General features: G+C 43.7%; 1 protein-coding gene across 1 annotated transcript in view; it reads right to left on the reverse strand.

Annotated features, from left to right (window-relative positions):
• Positions 1-236: 236 nt before the first annotated feature.
• LOC144799373 (ras-related protein Rab-11A-like) overlaps positions 237-20,723 on the reverse strand; it is a 90,317-nt gene continuing 69,830 nt past the window's right edge. The window contains exons 2-5 of the mRNA XM_078670645.1: positions 19,739-19,934; positions 17,996-18,189; positions 7,108-7,188; positions 237-5,160 (exon numbers count right to left, since the gene is read on the reverse strand). Coding sequence (XP_078526771.1) covers positions 5,021-5,160; positions 7,108-7,188; positions 17,996-18,189; positions 19,739-19,934 — 611 coding nt within the window. The 3' untranslated portion in view covers positions 237-5,020. The remainder of the gene's footprint in view (positions 5,161-7,107; positions 7,189-17,995; positions 18,190-19,738; positions 19,935-20,723) is intronic.

The following is a 20,723-nucleotide window of genomic DNA, read 5'->3' on the forward strand; positions in this document are numbered from 1 at the left end:
TGTACCAGTTTCGCTTGCAGGATGCTTGTACAATTCCAATGTTAGGCCACTCACTGGTCAGTCCTCCCCAGAGTACAGATCCAGGAAAAAGCTTACCTTGGGAAGAACAGGTTACAGTGAGTGACATGCTAGTTTATCATCTTTCGGACGAAATATGATTACATATGCAAATTTCAAGTATGTGCAACCTCATGTCTAGGGACTGGAAAAAAAAGAAAAAACTACAATTATTTTAATAATGTATAACATTTTATTCAAATATATTTATTTCAGAAAAATTAGTGGATCATTTTAGAGAAGGCATTCCCTCTCAACACAATGTGGGATAGATCCCATTGGTTATTCACAGGTTACAGTTTAGGAGTAGTTAATTCAGTATTTACATAAGATGGCATTAAACACCTACCCCACCCCATTCCCCAGGCACACAGCGAGAATCTGCAACAACAAAAACAAGTTTGATAGGAATGCTTTGTTCGCCATGGTCTACATGGCCAATCAGTTGGTGATCGCACAATATACATAAAACATTTTCGTTTTTCCTGAACAGTTTCTCCAGTTTTTTCTGTCTTCATGGGCCAGGTACCAAATCATTCCATAAATAGGTGTGGCTTTCTCCAGACAGACGTGACTTGCTTCTGGAAATTCAAGAGGAAGCTACATCTAAATCCTGCCTACTGAAGGAGAAGGGGGGGACCTTTGCTCACGTTCATGTTGCTTCATTCAAACAGCCACAGAGTAAGGGAGATCACCAACTGAAAAGAGTAAAGAAAGGACCCCCCCCCAAAAAAAAAAAAAAAAACACGCCATGACCATCATCAGTTAATATATGCTCTAATCTAGAAACCTAGAAGCAGAATTTCAAACATCACCTCCGGGGAAGATCATGTATAGGGTTTCTTCAATCCAAGGCTTTTCTGCGCATACATTGTCAACAACAGTATCTACTTTTTCTAAACTGTCCAATAATCAAAGACTTTTGAAAGATAAATGGACAATATACTGGAGAAAATTGGAACATGTACTCCATCCTCTTCTGAACGTCATCCTCTTACACTGCATGAGCTACTAGTGGTCCACCATAAAATCCTGAGCAAACCTGCACTAGATGATCATTAGCCACAGCCTAAAATTATGGGTTGGTGAGACTGCATGGCTAGAGTTCGTAATGAAATCAATTACTATCTTAAACAATGAAAGACAGGTCCTTAGTCTGGCCAATGTAGGCTTGAACAAAGAAAGGGACCAGAAAAAAGTGATTAGCAGTTGAATGATTTCAAAAGTGAAAATAAAATGGTTTCATACTTTATTACCAGAGAGTAAGCATCTATCAGTGAGAGTACACAGTCATAGTAACAGGGAAGTAACTAAGCAGAACGTAACTCTATAAATTTACTCAATAAATGTACTCCTCATGAGCAACTGCAAACTTGATTTTGAATTCATCTAAACAGAGTGGAAACGGTGATAGTTTTTAGCGAAAACTATGTCCAATGGAGTTGCTCAATTTCACTATGGCAATTTTCACCCACCGAACATGAAAAAGTTCCGGGAAGACTACAATTCAAACTCAAGCAGGGTCAGCATCCTGGGTTTAAATTCAAGAAATAAACACAATGTATGTTTCATAAAATACTAAAAAGTTTCATTGAAAAAATGCAAATGGATAGTGCAAGGATAAAGATAATTCAATTAGCTTTTTCTACTTCAAAGTGAAAATTAAATCCCATTCAAGAGAAATTCTAAATGAGATAGTGACTGTGTGTATAATTTAGCTAAATTATTATCACCTGCCTGCAGTTGCAAAAAATCAAAACAGCTAGAAAAAAAAACAGGATATTGTGGATCCAGGATGGACAGAAAAAGTTTAAGCTCAGAGGACATTTGCTTTTGAGATAAAACGCAGTGAATAGGTTCAGTATAAAGGATTACTCTTGTGTTTCAAAAAAGTGTACTAAACACAAGCAGAACAATTATACTTGCCATACCACACACATCCGGAGTCAAGCTATAACTATGCTCTCAATAAAAAGCCAGCTTTGTCAATATTTGTATGGATAACACAATCTTACCATAGCAAGACATCTGCAAAAATAAAATAAATCCACATTACTGTACAACCACTAAGCTGTCTCCAAAACATAGCACTTTTTTGTATATCTGAACTATATTCCTACTGTACTCAAGTGCAGTGATCAGCAATGTCCAACTCACTGAGAATTGGATTCGGTCTACTGGGCCCAATCCTTTGGAAAATGTCTTTGAAGATGTACAGCAATTGTGAGAGCTGTGGAGCAAAGTAAGAATTTCAAGGCAACCAAGGAGTTGGTATAAGCAGTCGCAATATCCTACAACTGACCCCTTTTCAGAAATTGAGCCACACAGAGGAAAACCCGGGGGGAGGGAGGATATGGGAGTAAGGGGGGAGGAGACAGGAATAGAACCTTCTGATTACACTATGACCTCATGTGTGTTCACAGGTACACAATTTTCCTCAAGTCCTTTACCTGTCTATACACAAAAACTAGATTCAAGCATGATTACAACTGCGATAGAGATTCCTGATTAAATAAATGCAGTGCCAAGAAAGAGTCCACTGAAACAAACTGAAAGATACAAGAATGCTCCACTAAAAAACACATCAACAATAATAGAGGACAGTTTCTCTAATATAATATTTTTCAATTCTCACAGCAATGCTCCAAAAAAACTCATGAAATGCGAAGCTCCAGCAATCCAGATCACTATCCACCCCAAAACAAAAAAAAACAATCCTAGAGCAGCTTCAGATCATTTTGCTTTTCAAAAGATCTAAACTCAAATCAGCAATTTCATCAAACTGGCTAGTAAGGCATTTAGGCAATAGTGAGACTACCATTAGTTTAAAAAATCTATCTTGGCTATTCATCACGCTGGGAATTAGAACTTCGCGAACTTGAAGGGCTCATTATTAGAAATTGTATGCTAAAAAGTATATTTTCAAAATGACTGGGTTGTGTTCTTGAATGCCTTTTCCAACACTTAAGCCAGAAAGGGTCACTGTTATTGCTGATCTACTAGTGAGTACATCTACCTATTGACAGCTGCCGAAGGAATTTTAATTCCCGCACACTCAACATTCATGTCTACTTCGTGACATATTTGCTATGTTTGTACTGTCTTGTGTGTTAGAACTAGGCACCAAAAGGAGGTACGAACTAGGCACCAAAAGAGGTACCAACCGATCATCCCACCTTTTAAATGTTAGCCACATGACTGCTGCGTAATTAAAGTTGTATTTACTGGGCAACAATGGCTTTCACAGACAGAAGAATCAGATGCATGGGTAACAAACTGAGCAAAGTGCCCTCAGCAGCCTCTGTCTCTGCTCCGCCCATCCCTACCTTACCCCAAATTCAGGAAGGGTTTCATTTAACTGAACTAAGAAAAGCTCCACTCCACTCCACTCCACTCCACTCTCACCAACATGATGGTAAGCAGACATTAATGACAGCGTGAATGCGAGCAGAGAACTCTATAAAGCGTTATGTATTAGCTTCTGAAACAACTCAATACTGCTACAACAGCTTTTTCAAAATGGAACATCTGTGAGCAAAAATGCATTTTAAAAACCCTGCTTACGAACTTGAAAGCTGGTTGGTACAAAACTGAAGATCACAGGATGATCCGAAAAGGCGACCCCCTCTATGCTCCAGAAACATTTGAAGAAAACCACCACTGATTCTGTAGCAGTTCACTTGCAAACTAATAACAAGAATGTCTAAAGCTTCCCTAGAAAGTGGGTGGCTCTTCTCCAAACAATAAACATATGCAGTATTTTCCACACATGAACATTGGGCTGGTCCAGTCAATTACATCTTTACCCCAAACCCCATATTCAAGGCATTAATTATACTGTACAGAAACCTTCCATATTAATTCCCACACAATGGAACTGGAGTGAGTGCAAAATGTAAAAGCCTTGCACCAAGCAAAAAGTCTTAAAAAAGGTGAGTTACAAAACAAATCACTCAGACAAGTCTGGTCAGAAGTGGGCAAAACAATGAAATTCCCCAAACTACGCTGCACTAAATGTGTTACTAAAGTGAAGGCCATAAGACATATTCAATAGCAGCAACACGTGAACTGGTCGATAAAAACTCAAAACTCTGAACTGACGGAATCTTCTAAAAAGTCAAGAGGAAACACTGAGTCAGTTGCATGATGCACTTGCTCTAGATTGTTGCAGCCACTACATGAGTCCTTCAAGGCTTGAAGAGGTGTTGGCCTATCAGAAATTGAGTTTTTTAGGCCACTCCAACCCCTAAATGTTAAGGCATTTAAACTGGCAGCATACATGAACTGTGCCCATGAAGAAGCAATAACATCCAGTCCGTACTTTCTTGCGTGGCCTCTCCCAAGGATCCAAAGAAGATCCCAGTGGGAGAATGGAGATGCAGACACCACTGCTGCTAAAAAGAGCACCATCAAACAAGAAAGGACAGCCAAGCTGTATTAGGGCTTTAGTATACAGAAATCCACCAAAGGCCAAATACAAGTAGCACCTTTACAATAGAATACAACCTTCTGCTGCACTGGTTTTATTTTGAATTCCAGATGAAAACTACAAAACGAAAAGTGAGTTTCTGCATCTGCTGGTCTTTAACCGGCAGAAACGAGCAACAGTATATTCCAATCTGACTGAAAATTGGATTGGCATTGCCCAGGAGTATTGCCCATTTCATCAACCAATCACAATTTAGACAAAGTAAAACAGTGTTCTTCATTTTGGAGAACTGTGTTCTGCAAACACCAACATCAGGAAATGTCAATGCTAAACCGTGCAACAACCCAGACATTTATTTTGCTCCGGCTTTAAAAAAAAATATGCAGGATGAGAGTTAATAAAAATAAGTATTATTTGTTGAGTAGGGAGATACACTTTTACAGTGTCTTTATAGATGCTTCAATCTTCTTGACCTTGTTGTGGTGCTGCCTGCTGCTGCAGATCGCACATTTCTCCAGATTTTGCTCTGCTGATTCAGATGTTCTGGCAGCATTGAGTGTTTTTAGTTTCCTGACGAGTTGGTAAGACCTTGATTGGTTCAATTGTGGAGCTGGGCCCGAACTCTGTGTCTTGCTGTCCTGACATTTGCCTCTGTGAGACAATCCGATATATTTCTGATGAAGATGAGAAGTAGAGAAAAGTTACATATATGTACAAGAAACTGCAATACCACTACAATATACATAAAAGGAGAGTTCAGAACGTATTATTGAATTGGGATACTTGTGGTGGTGGCCAATATTTTATCTTATTGACAAGATAAGTGAATACAATGGATTGCAAACAAGTTCAAAGGAATCTTGCACACCATATACAAAGGCAGAAGGTTTTTGGGACATGTACCCAGCAAAATATGCAGTTATTAATAAAATGAAGGGCTTTGCCCATTACAGTGGACATGACAGAACAAGCTCAGCCTGGCCACTGGAAGCAAAAGCTACTGATTTGTGAGTTTGTCTCTTAAAGCACTTATTTTTTCAGGAACATATTATAAATAAGTAACTCTTCCATGCAGTGTGAGATTCCAATGGCAACACGTAAGAGCAATAACCATGAGGCAAATTCAGTTCTGCTTCTGATGTGTTTTTGGAAGAGAGAGGATGAATGGTAAATCTTACGGTAATGGAGGTCCAGTGGATGCTCTTCGGAGTTCTTTGATAAAGAAAAAAAACAGGGTGCGTTTTCCCCTACCATTGTTCCCAAATCCATTGAGGAAATTAGGTCATGGCACTACAGGATGGAATGCATCTTACAAGACCCATGCTTCCAGTGATTCGGGTGAAACTATGGAATTTGTCCTCACCTTTCCAGTGGTGAGGAGAGGAGGAAACAGGGTGCCTGTTTGCACCATTGTAGTGGAGTCAAAGGCAATTCCATTAAGAGCGCAAATTTATGAGCAACTAGGGGTCATTTTTGGGGGAGGTGCCCAATCTACATTTGCACTCTTCCCACAGCCAGTGAGCAGTAGAAGCTTAATAGAGAAACATGTTACAGTATCAAGTAACGGGATTTGGAGAAAGTTAATCTGCTTTGTCGTCCCAAAGCCCAATCGCCTCCCCCAAGGTTTGTAATAATAATATTAAAAGATGTGACTTTCATGAAAAGTTGGCAATTCAAAAAACAAAGTATTACTGGAAAGGACTGTACATATTTAATACAAAACTGCAATACTTCTAATTTTTGCTTAGCTATATCTTGTAAAGGTGCACCATCAGTACTGGATTTCTTTAATTCAAGAGATTTAACACTGCACCAGAAGCAGCTATGTTATAACTGTGGGAAATGCAAATTTAGAATTGTAAACTACAAACACTTGCTTATGGAAAGCTCTGCGATAGCTCCTCGCTTTTGGGGACTGGTATTACAACAAAAAAGTCAAAAAAATAACTGCAAAAGGAAGCATTTAAGACATTTCTGGAAGTGCTGGCATTAGTGCACCTCGAAGACAGTGGATCCAAAAAGCAATGATGGTTGCTAAAAAAAAAAAAAAAGAATTTGAAGTAAAAAGGATCTTAAATGTGCTTACATTAAAGACTATAAAAAATCTATAAAATAGCTACTCTAGAAAATGGGATTTACTCATCTAGAGATTAAAGAGAATGTAATTGATAAACCATGGGGAAAGACCAATATCAAAGGCCAAAAAAATCTGCATTTAAAGGATTGCTCAGACAATTTATAAGCATTAAAGTTGAATGCTCTATTTCTATGAAGACTAACATTTTTCTACAGACGTAATCTGCTCTTCAGTATCAATAAACTGAAAGTATTACTTCATTTATTTCACTTAAACATTTCGGTAATATCCATCTACAAGCTCAGGCAGAACGATATATTTTTTTTTTAATAGCAGCCTCTACCACAAGAGATTATCAGCACATTCCTTTGATATAAGGGTCTCTGTATTATTGAATAAAAGACCCATGATCTCAGAGGGAATTTGAATCTTCAAGATTTAAGATGCACAAAAGCTGAATGGTCTAGTAATTGGGGAAGAAGGGATGACTTTTCAAAGACAACAAATGATGGCCAATGTTTTTTTTTTGCTCCCAAAGCCTTACCTGCAAGGACATTGTGGAATGCAGTTTCTACGTTTGTAGAGTCCAGCGCAGATGTTTCCATAAAAGAAAGGCCATTCTTTTCTATATAAAAAAGAAGGGTAAAGGGTGAATGTTTGATACAAAGTTTACAAACGTTCAGGTAAAAAACTCAAATTGTTTTAACTAATACATCAGAAGTGACAATGAAGAATGTGTTCGTTTTCATGCAGTATTCCCTTCATAGACAGTTCAGGCTGCGAACAAAACAATGAAGGTGGCTGGCAAGCAAATCACCAGGAGCAAGGTGACTAAGGACCAGCAGTTCTAGAGTTGCTGTGAGTAACTTGCACCTATATCCAGACCCCAAAAAGAAAAAAACCCTAGCCAAAGTGTTCAGTAGTGTAAGGAAATATCTAACGGACTTTGAGATAAATGCCACAGATGCTGCCCTATTTGTTCTGGGGGGGGGGGGGGGGGGGGGGGGGGGGGCTTGTGGCGTTGGTGACCTTAAACATGCACCACTTCCCGATACATGACACCATCCACGGAGTAATGAAGATTTGGAGTCAGAACACCTCACAAAAACTTGACTGGTGTGTTGTATTGCAACACCTTGTTGACATAATAGGGTACAATATAGCATTCTGGAAGCAGACTCGGTTCTCAAAACCGAGGTTCTCAGGAGTCATTTTGCGCAGATCTACAACAAGACAGTCACAGGGTTAAAAATATGATTTGGATAACGATTCATGCTCTTAAACAAAATTGTTCAAACAAGGTCTACCAGACACTCCTCAGGGAACAGTCAAACTCCTCTGGAGAGACGATTTGCATCAAAGATCAAGCACACAAGTGGTAACAAAAGGCACATGGTCTACTTCGTAGGATGACACTGTATTGCACTGACGGCAGAATTCATAACTGCCATCATGGCCCAACTTTGCTCTGAAGGGGGTGGGGTTGGTTATCTGTCCTTGTTTCAATGTCTATCTGAGCCATGTTTCGGGGATGTTGGATGCCAGCCAGACTTTGATCAATCAATCGGGTGTTTGTTAAGCGTGACTACTCACCCGTAAGGGTCTCAAGGCACGGGGGGGTGGGTCGCAGGTTCCAGTCCATCAAGACAGGGGTCTGTCGAAGAGCCAGATTTAGAGGTTTCATGTGAAGATGAGGAGCAATGTTATCTGTCTGAGGTGGAGCGGAAGGTCATTCCAGGCTATGGCCGAGCGGCAGGCGATTGCCTCCCGATCTGGTCTTTCTGGTGCAGGGGACCATGGCGTAGGAGAGCTGGGCTGATCGTAGGGTCCTTTGGGGTGCGTGGAATTTGAGTCGGTTGTTAAGGTATGCTGGTCTGGTGTCGTGGAGGGCCTTGTGAGCGTGGGTTAGCATCTTGAAGGAGACTCTAGCTTCAATGGGGAGCCAGTGGGGTGTGCACAGGTGCTGGGAGATGTAGCAGGGTCTTAGCAGGTTGAGGACCAGTCTTGCGGCGGAGTTTTGGATGTTCTGTAGCTTGCGGGTGAGGTTTTTGTTTATTCCGGCATAGAGTGTGTTCCTGTAGTCGAGCCTGCTGGTGACCAGGGCGTGAGTGACCGTCTTTCTGTTTGAGGGGGATCCATTTGAAGGTCTTACGTAGGAGGCGGAGGGTGTGGAAGCAGGAAGACGAGAGAGTTGATCTGGCGGTCCATTTTGAGCTCTGAGTCCAGGATGATTCCCAGGTTGCGTGCATGGTCCGTGGGGATGGGCAGGCTTCCGAGGGCAGGGGGTCACCAGATGTCGTTCCAGGCGTCTGGGTTTGGGCCCATGAGGAGTACTTCAATTTTGTTGGTGTTTAGTTGTAGGCAGCTGTTTTTCATCCATTTGGCGACGGCTTCCATGCCTTCTCGAAAGTGGTGTCTGGCAGTGCTGGGTTCATTAGATAGGGAGAGGATGAGTTGGGTGTCTGCGTATGACATAATATTGAGTCAGTAGGTTCTGACGATGGGGGTGAGCGTAGGGCTGACGGAGGACCCCTGGCAGACTCCGCTGGTGGTATGTGTAGGGTCTGAGAGAAAGGGGGGGGGGGTCTGACCTGCTGCGTTCTGCCGGAGAGGAAGGAGCGGATCCAGTCGAGGGCCTTGTCTTGGATTCCTGCGTCGTGGAGTCTGCGTATTAGGGTGCGATGAGAGACTGTCGAACGCCGCTGAGAGGTAGAGGAGGATGAGGGCTGCTGCTTCTCCTTTGTCCAGTAAGGTTCAGATGTCGTCTGTTGTGGCGAGGAGGGCGATTTCCGCACTGTGGCTTTTTCTAATGCTGGATTGGGAGTAGTCTAGGATGTTGTGCTTTCGATTAATGTGGCGAGTTGGCTGTTGATGGCTTTGAGGACTTTCGCTCGGAAACCGAGCAGGGAGATGGGTCTGTAGTTTTTGAGGTTGGTGGGGTCCACCGAGGGTTTCTTCAGGAGGGGGTTGATCTCAGTGTGTTTCCAGTTATCAGGGAAAGAGGCGGTTGCCAGAGAGCAGTTGATGATGTGGCAGAGCATGGGTGTGAAGGTGTCGGCGGCTCTGTTGAAAATGTGGTGGGGGCCCCGGAGTGGATTGACTTAATCGACTTCAGTGTGTCTTCGGTGGGGAGGGCTGTCCAGTTGTTGATCACTGGCTTCAGGGAGTCGTGGGTGGTTTGTGAGGGTTCAGTGTGTTGGTTGTCTTCATCGAAGTTGTGGTAGATGCTCTTGATTTTGTGTTGGAAAAAGGTGCTGAGTTTGTCGCAGAGGCCTTGTGAGAGAGGGATGTTGGTGGGCTCGCAGGCGAGTTGGGCAAACTCCTTGATTATGTTGAAGAGTTCTTTGCTGTTGTGTGCATGAGTGGGGATTCGGTCTTCAATCGCTTTTTTCCTCGTTTTTCTGATGAGTTGGTGGTGGCACCTCTGAACTTGTTGAGGCTTCTGTGGATTTGGTGTTCCTCCAGGCCTTTGAGGCGAAAGCGGCAAGTGCGTCTGGACTCTCGAAGTTCAGTGGTGAACAATCTAGCTTTCTCGGTGTGGGTGTTTTTCTTGAGGGGACTATAGTGTTGGTGCTGTCGGAGATCCATCTGTGCAGGGTTCAAGCTGCGGTGTTGGGGTCATCGTTTTCCGCAATGGTTGGGGTGGAGTTGCTGAGGGATGAGGTTAGCTGGTCGTCTGTGATTCTGGTCCAGTTTCTTCATGGGAGCAGGTGCTGGTGTCTGGATGGTGGGTGTTCTGAAGGTGAAGTGGACGCATCGATGGTCAGTCCATGGGCGTTCGGGGGTGTGGCTGAAGGTGATGGAGTTTCCTGTTGTGAAGAGGGGGTCGAGGGTGTGTCCTACGGAGTGCGTGGGTTCGGTCATGATCTGGCGGAGTCCAATGTTGTGGAGGTTGTCCTGGAGGGGTGTGGTCCTGGGGTCCAGTTGGTTGTCGAGGTGGAAGTTGAGGTCTCCCAGTAGGGTGTAGTTGGTGGACGCGATGGCATGCAGGGCAGATGATGCCCGTGATGGAGTTGGCAAAAAGTCAGCAGGGGCCAGGGGGTCGGTAGAGGAGGGTTCCTCGGAGGGGTGGAGGTAGGGCTGGCCAGTATCTTGAAGTGAAGATGTTCCATCCGGTCTGTGGGACCGTCGGGGAGTGTGCTCAGGCAGACAGTGGATTTGTGGACGATGGCGATTTCTCCTCCCAGGCGGGTGGGGAGGTCCTTACTTGAGATCTTGCATCCTTGGGGAATGGCGATAGTGATGGCGGGTCCCGAGGGGGTGTTGGTCCAGGCTTCGGTAAAGAATGCTACGTCCGGGGTGATGCGGTCGACGAGGTCCCAGATTTCGGTGGCGTTTGAGGAGGGATCGGACGTTGAGGAGGATGCATTGCAGGGTCATCGGTTCGGTTGTATTCTTGCAGGCGGGTTGCGCTGGGTCTGTGGTCTTGGCGGGGCTGCAGGTGTGCCGGCAGCTGTCACAGCTATGTTATGTTATGTTAATGTAGATTTATAAAGCGCATTATCACCCAGAGTTCTCTAAGCGCTGTCAGCGGATGTTTGGCACCAGGTGAGATGAAAGTGGCACGCTCAGAGCGGCCCCCATGCCTCTAAGAAAAGCACAGTCTTCAGTTTCTTTCTGAATGGAAGGAGATTAGTTTCCTTGCGTAGATTTGCGGAAAGGCTGTTCCATACCTGAGGAATTGTGGTCGAGAAAGCTCTCTCTTTCCCCCCCCCACATGGACGAAAGATTAAACCGGGGACAAACCAAGCAACATGCATCAGCTGACCGAAGCGTCCTGCTCCGAGTATAGTTAATCAATCGGTCCTTGATGTAACTGGGGGCTAAGCCATGGATGGCTTTATGTGCAATACAGAGACTTTTAAATTTGGTTCTCTGTGTGATCGGGAGCCAGTGTAGGTCCCGCAGTAAGGGCGTGGCATGTGCATGTCCGGGTTTTTTGAAAATTAATCTGGCCGTGTCATTCATGACAACCTGGAGCCTGGCCAAAAGTTTTTTGGGTAGGCCATAGTCCAAAGAGTTTCCATAATCGAGACGCAACAAGATCAATGCTGAAACCGCCAGGCTAAGGGTAGCAAAGGACAACAGTGGGGACAGTTTCTGCAGCTGTCGCATTAGACCAACATCGGTTCCGACCACAGCCTACACCTGTTGTGACAGAGATAGCAAGGCATTCATTTTGATGCCAAAGCCTTATACAGCCGTGGCAGGTTCAGGAAAGGGCCCAAGTTCTGAAGGCCAGAAGAGATCATTCCAGGGGTTTGAGGCTGTGGTGACCGCCAAAACCTCCGTTTTGTCAAGGTTTATTTTTAACGAATTGGCCGACATCCAGTTGATGGTGAACTTGCGAATATCCTGCATTCTCAAGTGAGGCCTGGATGAATGGTCAACCTGGATCAGAATTTGAGTGTTGTCGGCATACTTATAAACCCTGCACTCCATCTGGTTCAGCACTGCAATCAGGGGCTGCAAATAAGCATTGAAAAGCAGAGGTGATAATGCTGAACCCTGAGGCACTCCACATGCCAGAGTGGCTGGATGGGACACCAGATCTGCTAGTTGGACTCGCTGGGAGCGGTCCCTAAGGAAGGAGTTCAGCCAGACCAGAGCCGTGCCCTGAATACCTAGATCTGCTATCCGTGACAGTAATTGACCATGATTAACAGTATCAAATGCAGCAGATAGGTCCAGTAATACCAGAGCACAAGGCACTTTTCTGTCTGCCCTAAGTCTCAAGTCATCTAGCACGGAAAGCACAACTAATTCCGTGCTGTGATGGGCTCTGAACCCAACCTGATTAGACTCGAGAAGATGGTTAGATTCCAGGTGGGGAGTAAGATTGTAAAACGTGCTGTTCCAGTATTTTTGCCAAAAAAGGCAGCTGCGAAATTGGCCTAAAATTCTTTAAATTCTTAGGATCAGCGCCCGGTTTCTTTAAGAACGGAATCACCCGGGGTTCCTTGAAATTGGAAGGAACAAGCCCCGTTTCCAAGGAGCGATTCAGGAGGGAGTGCACTTTGTCCTCAATACTCGGCCATGCCATCTTGAAAATTTTGGGAGGACATGGGTCAGCTGGAGAGCCCGATTTCACTCGCCCAGCTAAGACGGTCAGAAGCTCCTTGGTGAGTAAAGGCAAGGTGGTCAGTAAAGTAGCCAACCTGGGGGAGGGTTGAGAGGCTCAATTGAGCAGGGAAGGATCGGGGTGTGATAGATTTCTGTCATCAAATCCTTTATCTTTCCCAGGAAGAAGGATTGAAAATCGTGGCAATCCTTTTGACTAAAGGTAGATTTTTGCACCCTATCCTTCCTTAACTCATTTAGGATCCTAAAGAGCTCCTTCTGGGGATTAGCAGCCTCCGCAATCGTAGCCTCATAAAATTCTGCCTTCTGCGTAAGGATGGCTTTTTTATATGCGGCAAACTTCAATGCATAGGCTGCGTGAGCACTGGGTTCATAAGATTTGCGCCAGGCTCTCTCGCACTGACGGAGTGATTGTTTTAGTTCCCGGAGTGTAGTATTGAACCAAGGTGTCCCCTTACCCTTGTCTGCGAATCTGATCTTCCGGGCCGGTGCCACAAACTCTATGGCTTCCTTAAGTTTAGACAGTAGGGTGGCACTCAATCTCCAAATTACACTTACGGGGTCAACGGTTATCTGGGTGCAATAAGATTGCTGTCAGGTCAGTAGCGTTGACCTTCTTCCAACTACGCAGTATTTTCCATTCAGGTGTGGCATTTGTCATTCTTGTAGAGAGAGGCAATTGGCCATCAATTAGATAGTGGTCCGACCAAGAGCAAGGAGAGATGACTATAGGACCAATCAGCGGGTAGGATGACCAGACCAGGTCAGGTCAGGTCAGGTCTAGTGTATGACCTTTCTCGTGTGTAGACCCAACCACCATTTGGCTAAGTCCTAAAGAGGTTAGGGCCTCTTCTAACTGCTTTGCCTGGCCGTCCTTCTGGGTTGTTTCCCAATGAAAATTAAAATCCCCTAGCACCACCATTCCTTGGTAGCGAGAACGGAGATCGTGACCTAATTCCAAGAAAGGTTCCATAAACCTAGATGAAGTGCGCAGTGGGCAGTAGACTAAAAGGAATACAGCACAGTCTGTAGAGGTCCAAAATTTGACTCCCAATACATATGTGCCTTCTATATTTTCAGTGCATAGGGTTTCAATTTTCAATGCATGGTTAAAAAGGAAAGCTATTCCCCCCCCTCCCCCCTCGTATTACTAGGTCGATTAAAATGAATAGCAGCAAAATTCGGAGGCAGCGCAGCAACCAGATCCGGCACAGAAGACTCATCCAGCCATGTACCTGTGACACATAGAAGGTCCAGCCTGTCCTCTTGCAGAAGCGAAAAGACCTCAAGGCAATGCTTCTGTAGTGAGCGGGTATTAGGCAGTGCAAACCTGCATCTTTGACGGCTCACCTGCTTTACCGGTTTTGCCGATAGAAGAGCATTATTTAACTTCCTTGGGCTTACTTGCAATTTCAGCAGTCCCTCTCGCCCAAGTTTTGCCAGTAATCCATCGGGCAACAGGGAACCTACTTTCTTCAGGGAAAGCAGTACCTGCTTGGAGTAGAAAATAGGGGGGCCAGGGGTCGTGGCCCCTGGTCCCAGCTGGTCACAGACGGGCGCAGACGGGCTTGCCTTGGGCCTGCCTTCGGCGCGCCCGCTGCGTGCATCCACTGCGCGTCAGAGCCGGCATTCCCCTAAAGTAGAGGTTGACAGGGGGAAGGCCTGCCTTCGCCGACCCCGGAAGTGTCACTCTCTGGGGGGTCCCGGCTATTGGTCAGAGTGCCCTCCACTCAAACAGCACAAACCGCGCTGGACGGGGGCCAATGACCGCTGGGGAGCACGGCGTGAAGCGCAAGAGGAAGGAGTCCTAAATCGGGGGGGGGGGGGGGGGGGAGTCAGAGGAAATTGTTTTAAAACATCGAGCTGTGCGATTTAATCTGATGAACAATTAAAAACGAAAGTGCAAGTCAAATGTAAAACGCTTTAGGCAATCTAGAAAACTCTGAGCAGCGTAGCTAGCGCCTCACCAGGAAAGCTGAAGGGTCCGTGGGTGTTAGTTGGTGATGCTAGCTTACAGTTGTTGCGGCCTGGGTTGAGAGTGTGGAGTGCCACTGGGTCATAGCGTTGGCGGTGCAGAGATCCAGGATTCCTGGTCGCAGCCGGGTCGCGGACGGGTGCAGGCGGGATTGCTTTAGCGCGCCGGTGGCGCGGCCGCCATTAAGTAGGGGTCGAGGAGGGCTGGACAGCTGGTAGGTGGAAGGAGGAAGGGGAAGTGGATTGGGCCGGTCGCACTGGTCATGCTGGGAGGGAGAAGGGCCACGGGGGCAGCAGCAGCGGGGAAAAACAGGCTGAACAAAGGCAAAAGGAAAAAGGCAACAAGTGAGAAAAGTGCAAATAAGGCAGCAAAAGTGAAAGAAAGTTGAGGAGAGACACAGGACACAGAGTGAAAGTGGAATGATTGAGGGGAGGGAAAAAAACGAGTGAAAAACGGAGAAAAGACACAGAAGGAGAGTGAAGGGAGGAGCTTGAAATGAGGGGAAAACTACAGAAAATGGAGGAAAGACCCAGAAGGAGGGTGAACGGGGTGGGGGGGAATAGAAGTGAGGGAAAAACAAGTGAAAAAGGAAAGAAAAAGCAGAGCGAGAGAATGGAGACAGAGGTCCACTAGACCACCAGGGATGAGGCGCAGGTGAAACCTGCGGTTGGAGGAGGGCCTCAAACACATACACTCGAGAGTGCAGGGGCTCGGAGGAAGGCCTCCGTTAATGGTGGAGCTGCGAGGGAGAGCAATTTCATTGAAAGTGAGAACAAATAAAACATTTGCTCATGAGGACCCGGTGCCACTTTACAGAGGCTTCTGAAGACGTTGATGACATTTGCACAGGTTTATTCAGCTCTTTGAGCATGTGACTCATTCACACTACCTGCATATCTCAAGTCCCCTTTGCAGTGAATCCTTATTAACATGTGCCCTTATTAACAGTATATTGGGAACTATTCTTTTTTAGTCTGGTGCACAGGCTGAAACAACCATGAGAATATACACTGTGAGGGCACTGGTAGACTTTGGCAGTGACAATGCCATGATGGAAACTTCGTTTGTGGGCCACTAAGCCATTAAGGAGTGAACTGCAGTAAGTTTACGCCTTTCCAACATCTTAGAAGGTCATGCCGGTCAAGTTAAATTTCTAAGGTCAAAGAACCCAGGAAAACACACTTTCTACCTTCATGTTACTTCCCAACATCAAAGTCTTCGATATCCTACATTGAAAATATGAGTTGACTGGAGACAGGGCACATGATTTACAAACTGAATTTGTAGTACATAAAGTATCATGGCAATAGTACTACTCCCTACTACAAAATGCAACTACAAGTCTAAGAGTAAAGACCTCCACTGGTCCTATGTTGTTCTATGAGGACATCTCCATCGCATCGCTGGTGAGCTCTGCTCATACAAGTATGATACATTGTAGTAAATCAGGGGGTGGCGGCAAGGGGGTGGTGAGACAGTGAGGAATAATTACTCAAAAAATGGGAGAGCCTAAGGGTATTTTAAAGAGGAGGTTGGAAGCGGCAAGCTGATACAAACACACACCGACAAAAGAGTGAGACCATTACAAGTCAATAAATATACTTCTAGAGTTACTACACCTTAAGATTCAAAACAGGTGTAAATGTACTCCAGCCCAGCTTTCGAGTACATCAAGCACCACACATGGCTACTAGGACAGCAGCATACTCCCATACAACAGTACAGGCACACAATTAAAATAACAGCCATATGAATTAATGTTAAATTACTTCAATATCTAAATTATATATTCAGTAATGAAAAATGAGTACAATTGATTTTTGTATATTTGTTAAAAGCAAACCTAATAAATGTAATTAAAAATTAAATTTGATTAAAACATATTTATATTATTAAATGCATAACTGTAAACCAAGTTAAATTTAAAAAATGTTTCACAGTGGGCCATTTTTTATCATTTAAAAAGTAATATTTACTAATAAAATTGTTTTATTCTTTATATATTTGATATTTAATGTGCTGTACTATTTTATTAGGTCCAGGTTAATAACCATTTACATTTATTATTTTTATATTTTACATGTTAAAATATTTTTTTTAAACTCTTACATTTTCCCTATACTTTCCAATAGGTAAATTGCTACCACCGTGGTGGCGATCACCCCAAACAGATGAACAGTTACTAATACTATTTACACTCAAATTCTGTTGGAGAACCCCCACTACTTGGGTGTAGGAGTAGATAAACATTTGAGTAAATATAAACATGTACACCCCTGTGAATCAAGCCCCAATTCGTTCGCACCCAAGCTCGGGTCAAACAGCGAACACATGAAAATGTGATGCAGAGGTCCAAAACCTCCTTCGCAATCTCTGAATGCGGATATGATGGAACAGGAGTGTTCCCTAAAAAAAGAAAATTAACTAGCTTTCCTAATAATTCCATATTTAACATTTAGGAGAGTGGCGTGTTCTAAATGCTTGAAACTATGGAGTAAATTTATGCTGAAATAAAAAGACCCACAGTTATAAATAAGTAAATGAATGCTCGGTGTGGAAAACGACTCCCTAGCTGCTGGTCGCACTAAACATCAAAACACAATGTTTTTCTTCTAGTTTTCTCCAGTAGTCTTTTTTAATTTTTATCTACAATTCTTTTACTTTTTGACGTTCGTGTACCATGCACGGAAAATGCAGAAACTACCATACAAAACACCCGAGATTACAATTGGAAGACCCCTGATTAAGGGTCTATTTTAACCCGAAATACACTGGGTCGCATCTTCGCAGTGATTATTGAATCAATTGTGGAAAAACAATAAATTATCATGGATATGGATAATAAATGATTTTCATAATCAATTGAACAGGACGATTAATCATGGCTAAAAGTGTGATTTATTGAAAAAGTAAAAAGCATTGGAGAAAAACAAAAACTACTGAAGAAAACTATAAGAAAAACCATTGTGTTTTGATGTTAAGTGCGACCAGCTGCTAGGGAGTGGTTTTCCACACCGAGCATTCATTTACTTAGTATAGGTCTATGCGTTTTTCATACATGGCGCACAGAAGCTAAAAATCGCACACCTTTAAAACGTATGAGAAATAGAAAACTTTGGAAAAAGGAGTGCATTTTGGTAAAATTATTTCTTGACAGTTATAAATACTTTGAGAAATAATTAAGATTACATTTATTAATCCTTTTTAAATACCAACTAAGTTAACCTCAGTATCGTAAACTCACTATACAAAGGCAACCGTAGTAACCTAAAACAAACTACTGCAGTTTTAAAATGTGTAACTCATAAGTAAAATGTTATTTCATGAATAAGTATCTGCATGGCACATTCTGCCTCCCCATAAAAATTTTAGTCACCTGAAAAACTCTTGGCCTCATCTGTTGGCACTGCCCGCAGGTGCCGGAGGTCGCTCTTATTGCCTACAAGCATGATGACGATGTTGCCGTCAGCATGGTCCTGCAGCTCCTTCAGCCAGCGTTCCGCATTCTCGTACGTCAAGTACTTCGCAATGTCATACACAAGGAGAGCACCAACAGCCCCCCGGTAATATCTGCAAGAAAAAGGGTGTAAAACGACAGTAGTAATTGCCCTTTCTTTATCAGCTTGCATCAAGTCTTCTGGGACCCAAGGGGTACGGTCTCTGAAGTACAGACTGCACAAGGACAACAAACAAACTATCCATCTTAAATTGTTGACTGAACCAAACACTTTCTTACAGCTGCCAAATCTATCCTATAACCAACAATTTATTAGCAGTTCGACTATTCTAGGATAAACACCATCATCTATGTATTTCCCACTATGGACCAGATTCGACCCAAACGTATTCCTAGCGTACTCTTGCTTATTCTTACTTTTATTACGGATTACGAATCATAAATTACCAACTAAACAGAGAACCATTACCCTACAGGATTCAATCTACACTAAAGTTAGTCTCCAACAAATACCCTCTAGTCGCTGAATTTTAAAGTAAACTTCCCAATCACAGAAGCTTTTGCTCCAAAGGCCACCCTTTATTCACATCTGTGATCTTGTGTATACTTTAACCTTGAGTATTGCAGCATTTGGTGCATTTACTCTGGACCAAATCCATCTAAAGTGGCTTATTTGAAAATCACAAAAACCAGTTCCGATGTTTTCTTACACTGGTTGTTTGTGGCCCTTTGCACATTATTTCTTCCAAAATAAATCTGATCTTGCCCCGGAAACGACTAGATTCTATCAAAAAGTTGTACCCTCTTGAACAGAAGCCAAACATAAAAGTATGCCCCCATAGGCATTGTTTAAGTCCGGCACTCATTACCAATTGACATTTAGTTATTAAAGTAATTTTGTGAAACCACACTCTTAAATTTATAGCATTTTATTGCAGACACTAATGTCTTGCTTTAGACTAGTCCAGAGGTATTACCTCCAGCCAGGCCTAAAGCCCCACCCCACAACACCATTACACCTCCGTCCCCGGTAACTGCCATTGATGAATGCAGGGTCCAACCTTAGCACAGTAGTGCAAGCAGCGCCGTGACGATCTTACTGTTTCGCAACGCCCTCCTTCCTTAGACAGAAAGGTACCTTCCACGTGCAAGAATCTGTCCAATTAAAGGAAAACCTCCAGTATTATCCACACTTTAATGCATATCCCTACACAAATGCAAGGAAGAGTAATCCGAAAGAATACCACTTGGACTTAGGTGAAAGGATGAACGTAGAGGTCTTTTTCTTCCCGAGGATCAGAGATTCCATGGGGCTCGGTGAGGCTTTCAGAAAGCGACACAAAGAGGGAAGACAGTTCTACTGCTAGCTCTAAGCATCACAAAACATTCAGAAATTGAGACTTTTCCGAAATGGTTATGCATTTCACACAAGACAGCCAGTCTTTATAGCAAATTCACTGTAGTTTCCAATAACCTGTTGTCTTCATGCTAGATGGTGAAGAAAAAAAGAAAAAACTCCTATTTTAGGGACAAAGCCGTAAGCTTTCAAGGGACATGAGTACACTACAAATGAGGTCTTCCAGAAAGCAGTTCTACTAACATTTCTCCCAACAAGCACAGAGCATGTGCGTAGTGGCCATCCTTTATAAAAGAGGTACTTACGCTGAAGTGATGGCGCGGTAACGCTCCTGGCCAGCTGTGTCCCAGATCTGCGCTTTCACAGTCTTATTCTCAACTTTGATGCTTCTCGTTGCAAACTCCACGCCGATGGTGCTCTTGCTCTCCAGGTTGAACTCATTCCGGGTAAAGCGGGACAACAGGTTACTTTTGCCTACTCCAGAATCTCCAATCAACACAACTATGGAAACAAAAGAAAATACTCAAAGATGACTTTCATTCCAAGTCCACTTTACTGACAGTATTGAGAGTCAGCGTTCATGATGTGCAAGATTACAATGCACAGGATTTCAACCAAAGACATCTGTAGATTCACTGCTTCTGGCACAGCAAGCCATGGCAGGCAGCTATTAATAGAGATCCTCGGCAGAGGCTCAACCTGGCAGATATTTCTACACACTGCACCTTAATAGAGCGGGTGGGTGAACTTCAAACAACGGAATATTTTGAGACAATGAGGCATAGATAGCACTAGATATCTTCATCCCACTCAGATAAAGGTGAAGAGGTTAAACATAATATGAAAGTTAAACAAGCACTGGCGTTGCCAATAGGTCTCGCAGTAGGAAAGTTAGAGCTATTGGTTTTGTAAATGACAAAGCCCTTTATGTTTTTAAAATGAAAAGAAAAATGAAAGGCATTGTTATTTGCAATTGTAATAGCTCCAACTTTCCTACTGCGAGACCTATTGGCAACGCCTATGCCGTAGGTCTGTATTTGTTGGCGCTATTGGCGTTATAAATGGCAATTATTTTTACGTATGTGTTAAGGAGTTAAATGACTGGGACATTGAGAGTAACGTAAAGGCACCGAGGGCAAGAGAGGGCAGATTGTGTGAGGGTGAAACAGGTCCACATCATGACGGAATTGAGGGTTGAATGAAGAAAGAGGTGGCTAATTTAGCAATAAGCCGACAGCCAGCAAGAGCCGATGCAAGAGTTAGCTATGACTGCAGCACCAGGGCACCGGA

This window comes from Lissotriton helveticus, chromosome 12, assembly GCF_964261635.1.
Source record: "Lissotriton helveticus chromosome 12, aLisHel1.1, whole genome shotgun sequence".
In the NCBI taxonomy this organism is placed as follows: domain Eukaryota; kingdom Metazoa; phylum Chordata; class Amphibia; order Caudata; family Salamandridae; genus Lissotriton; species Lissotriton helveticus.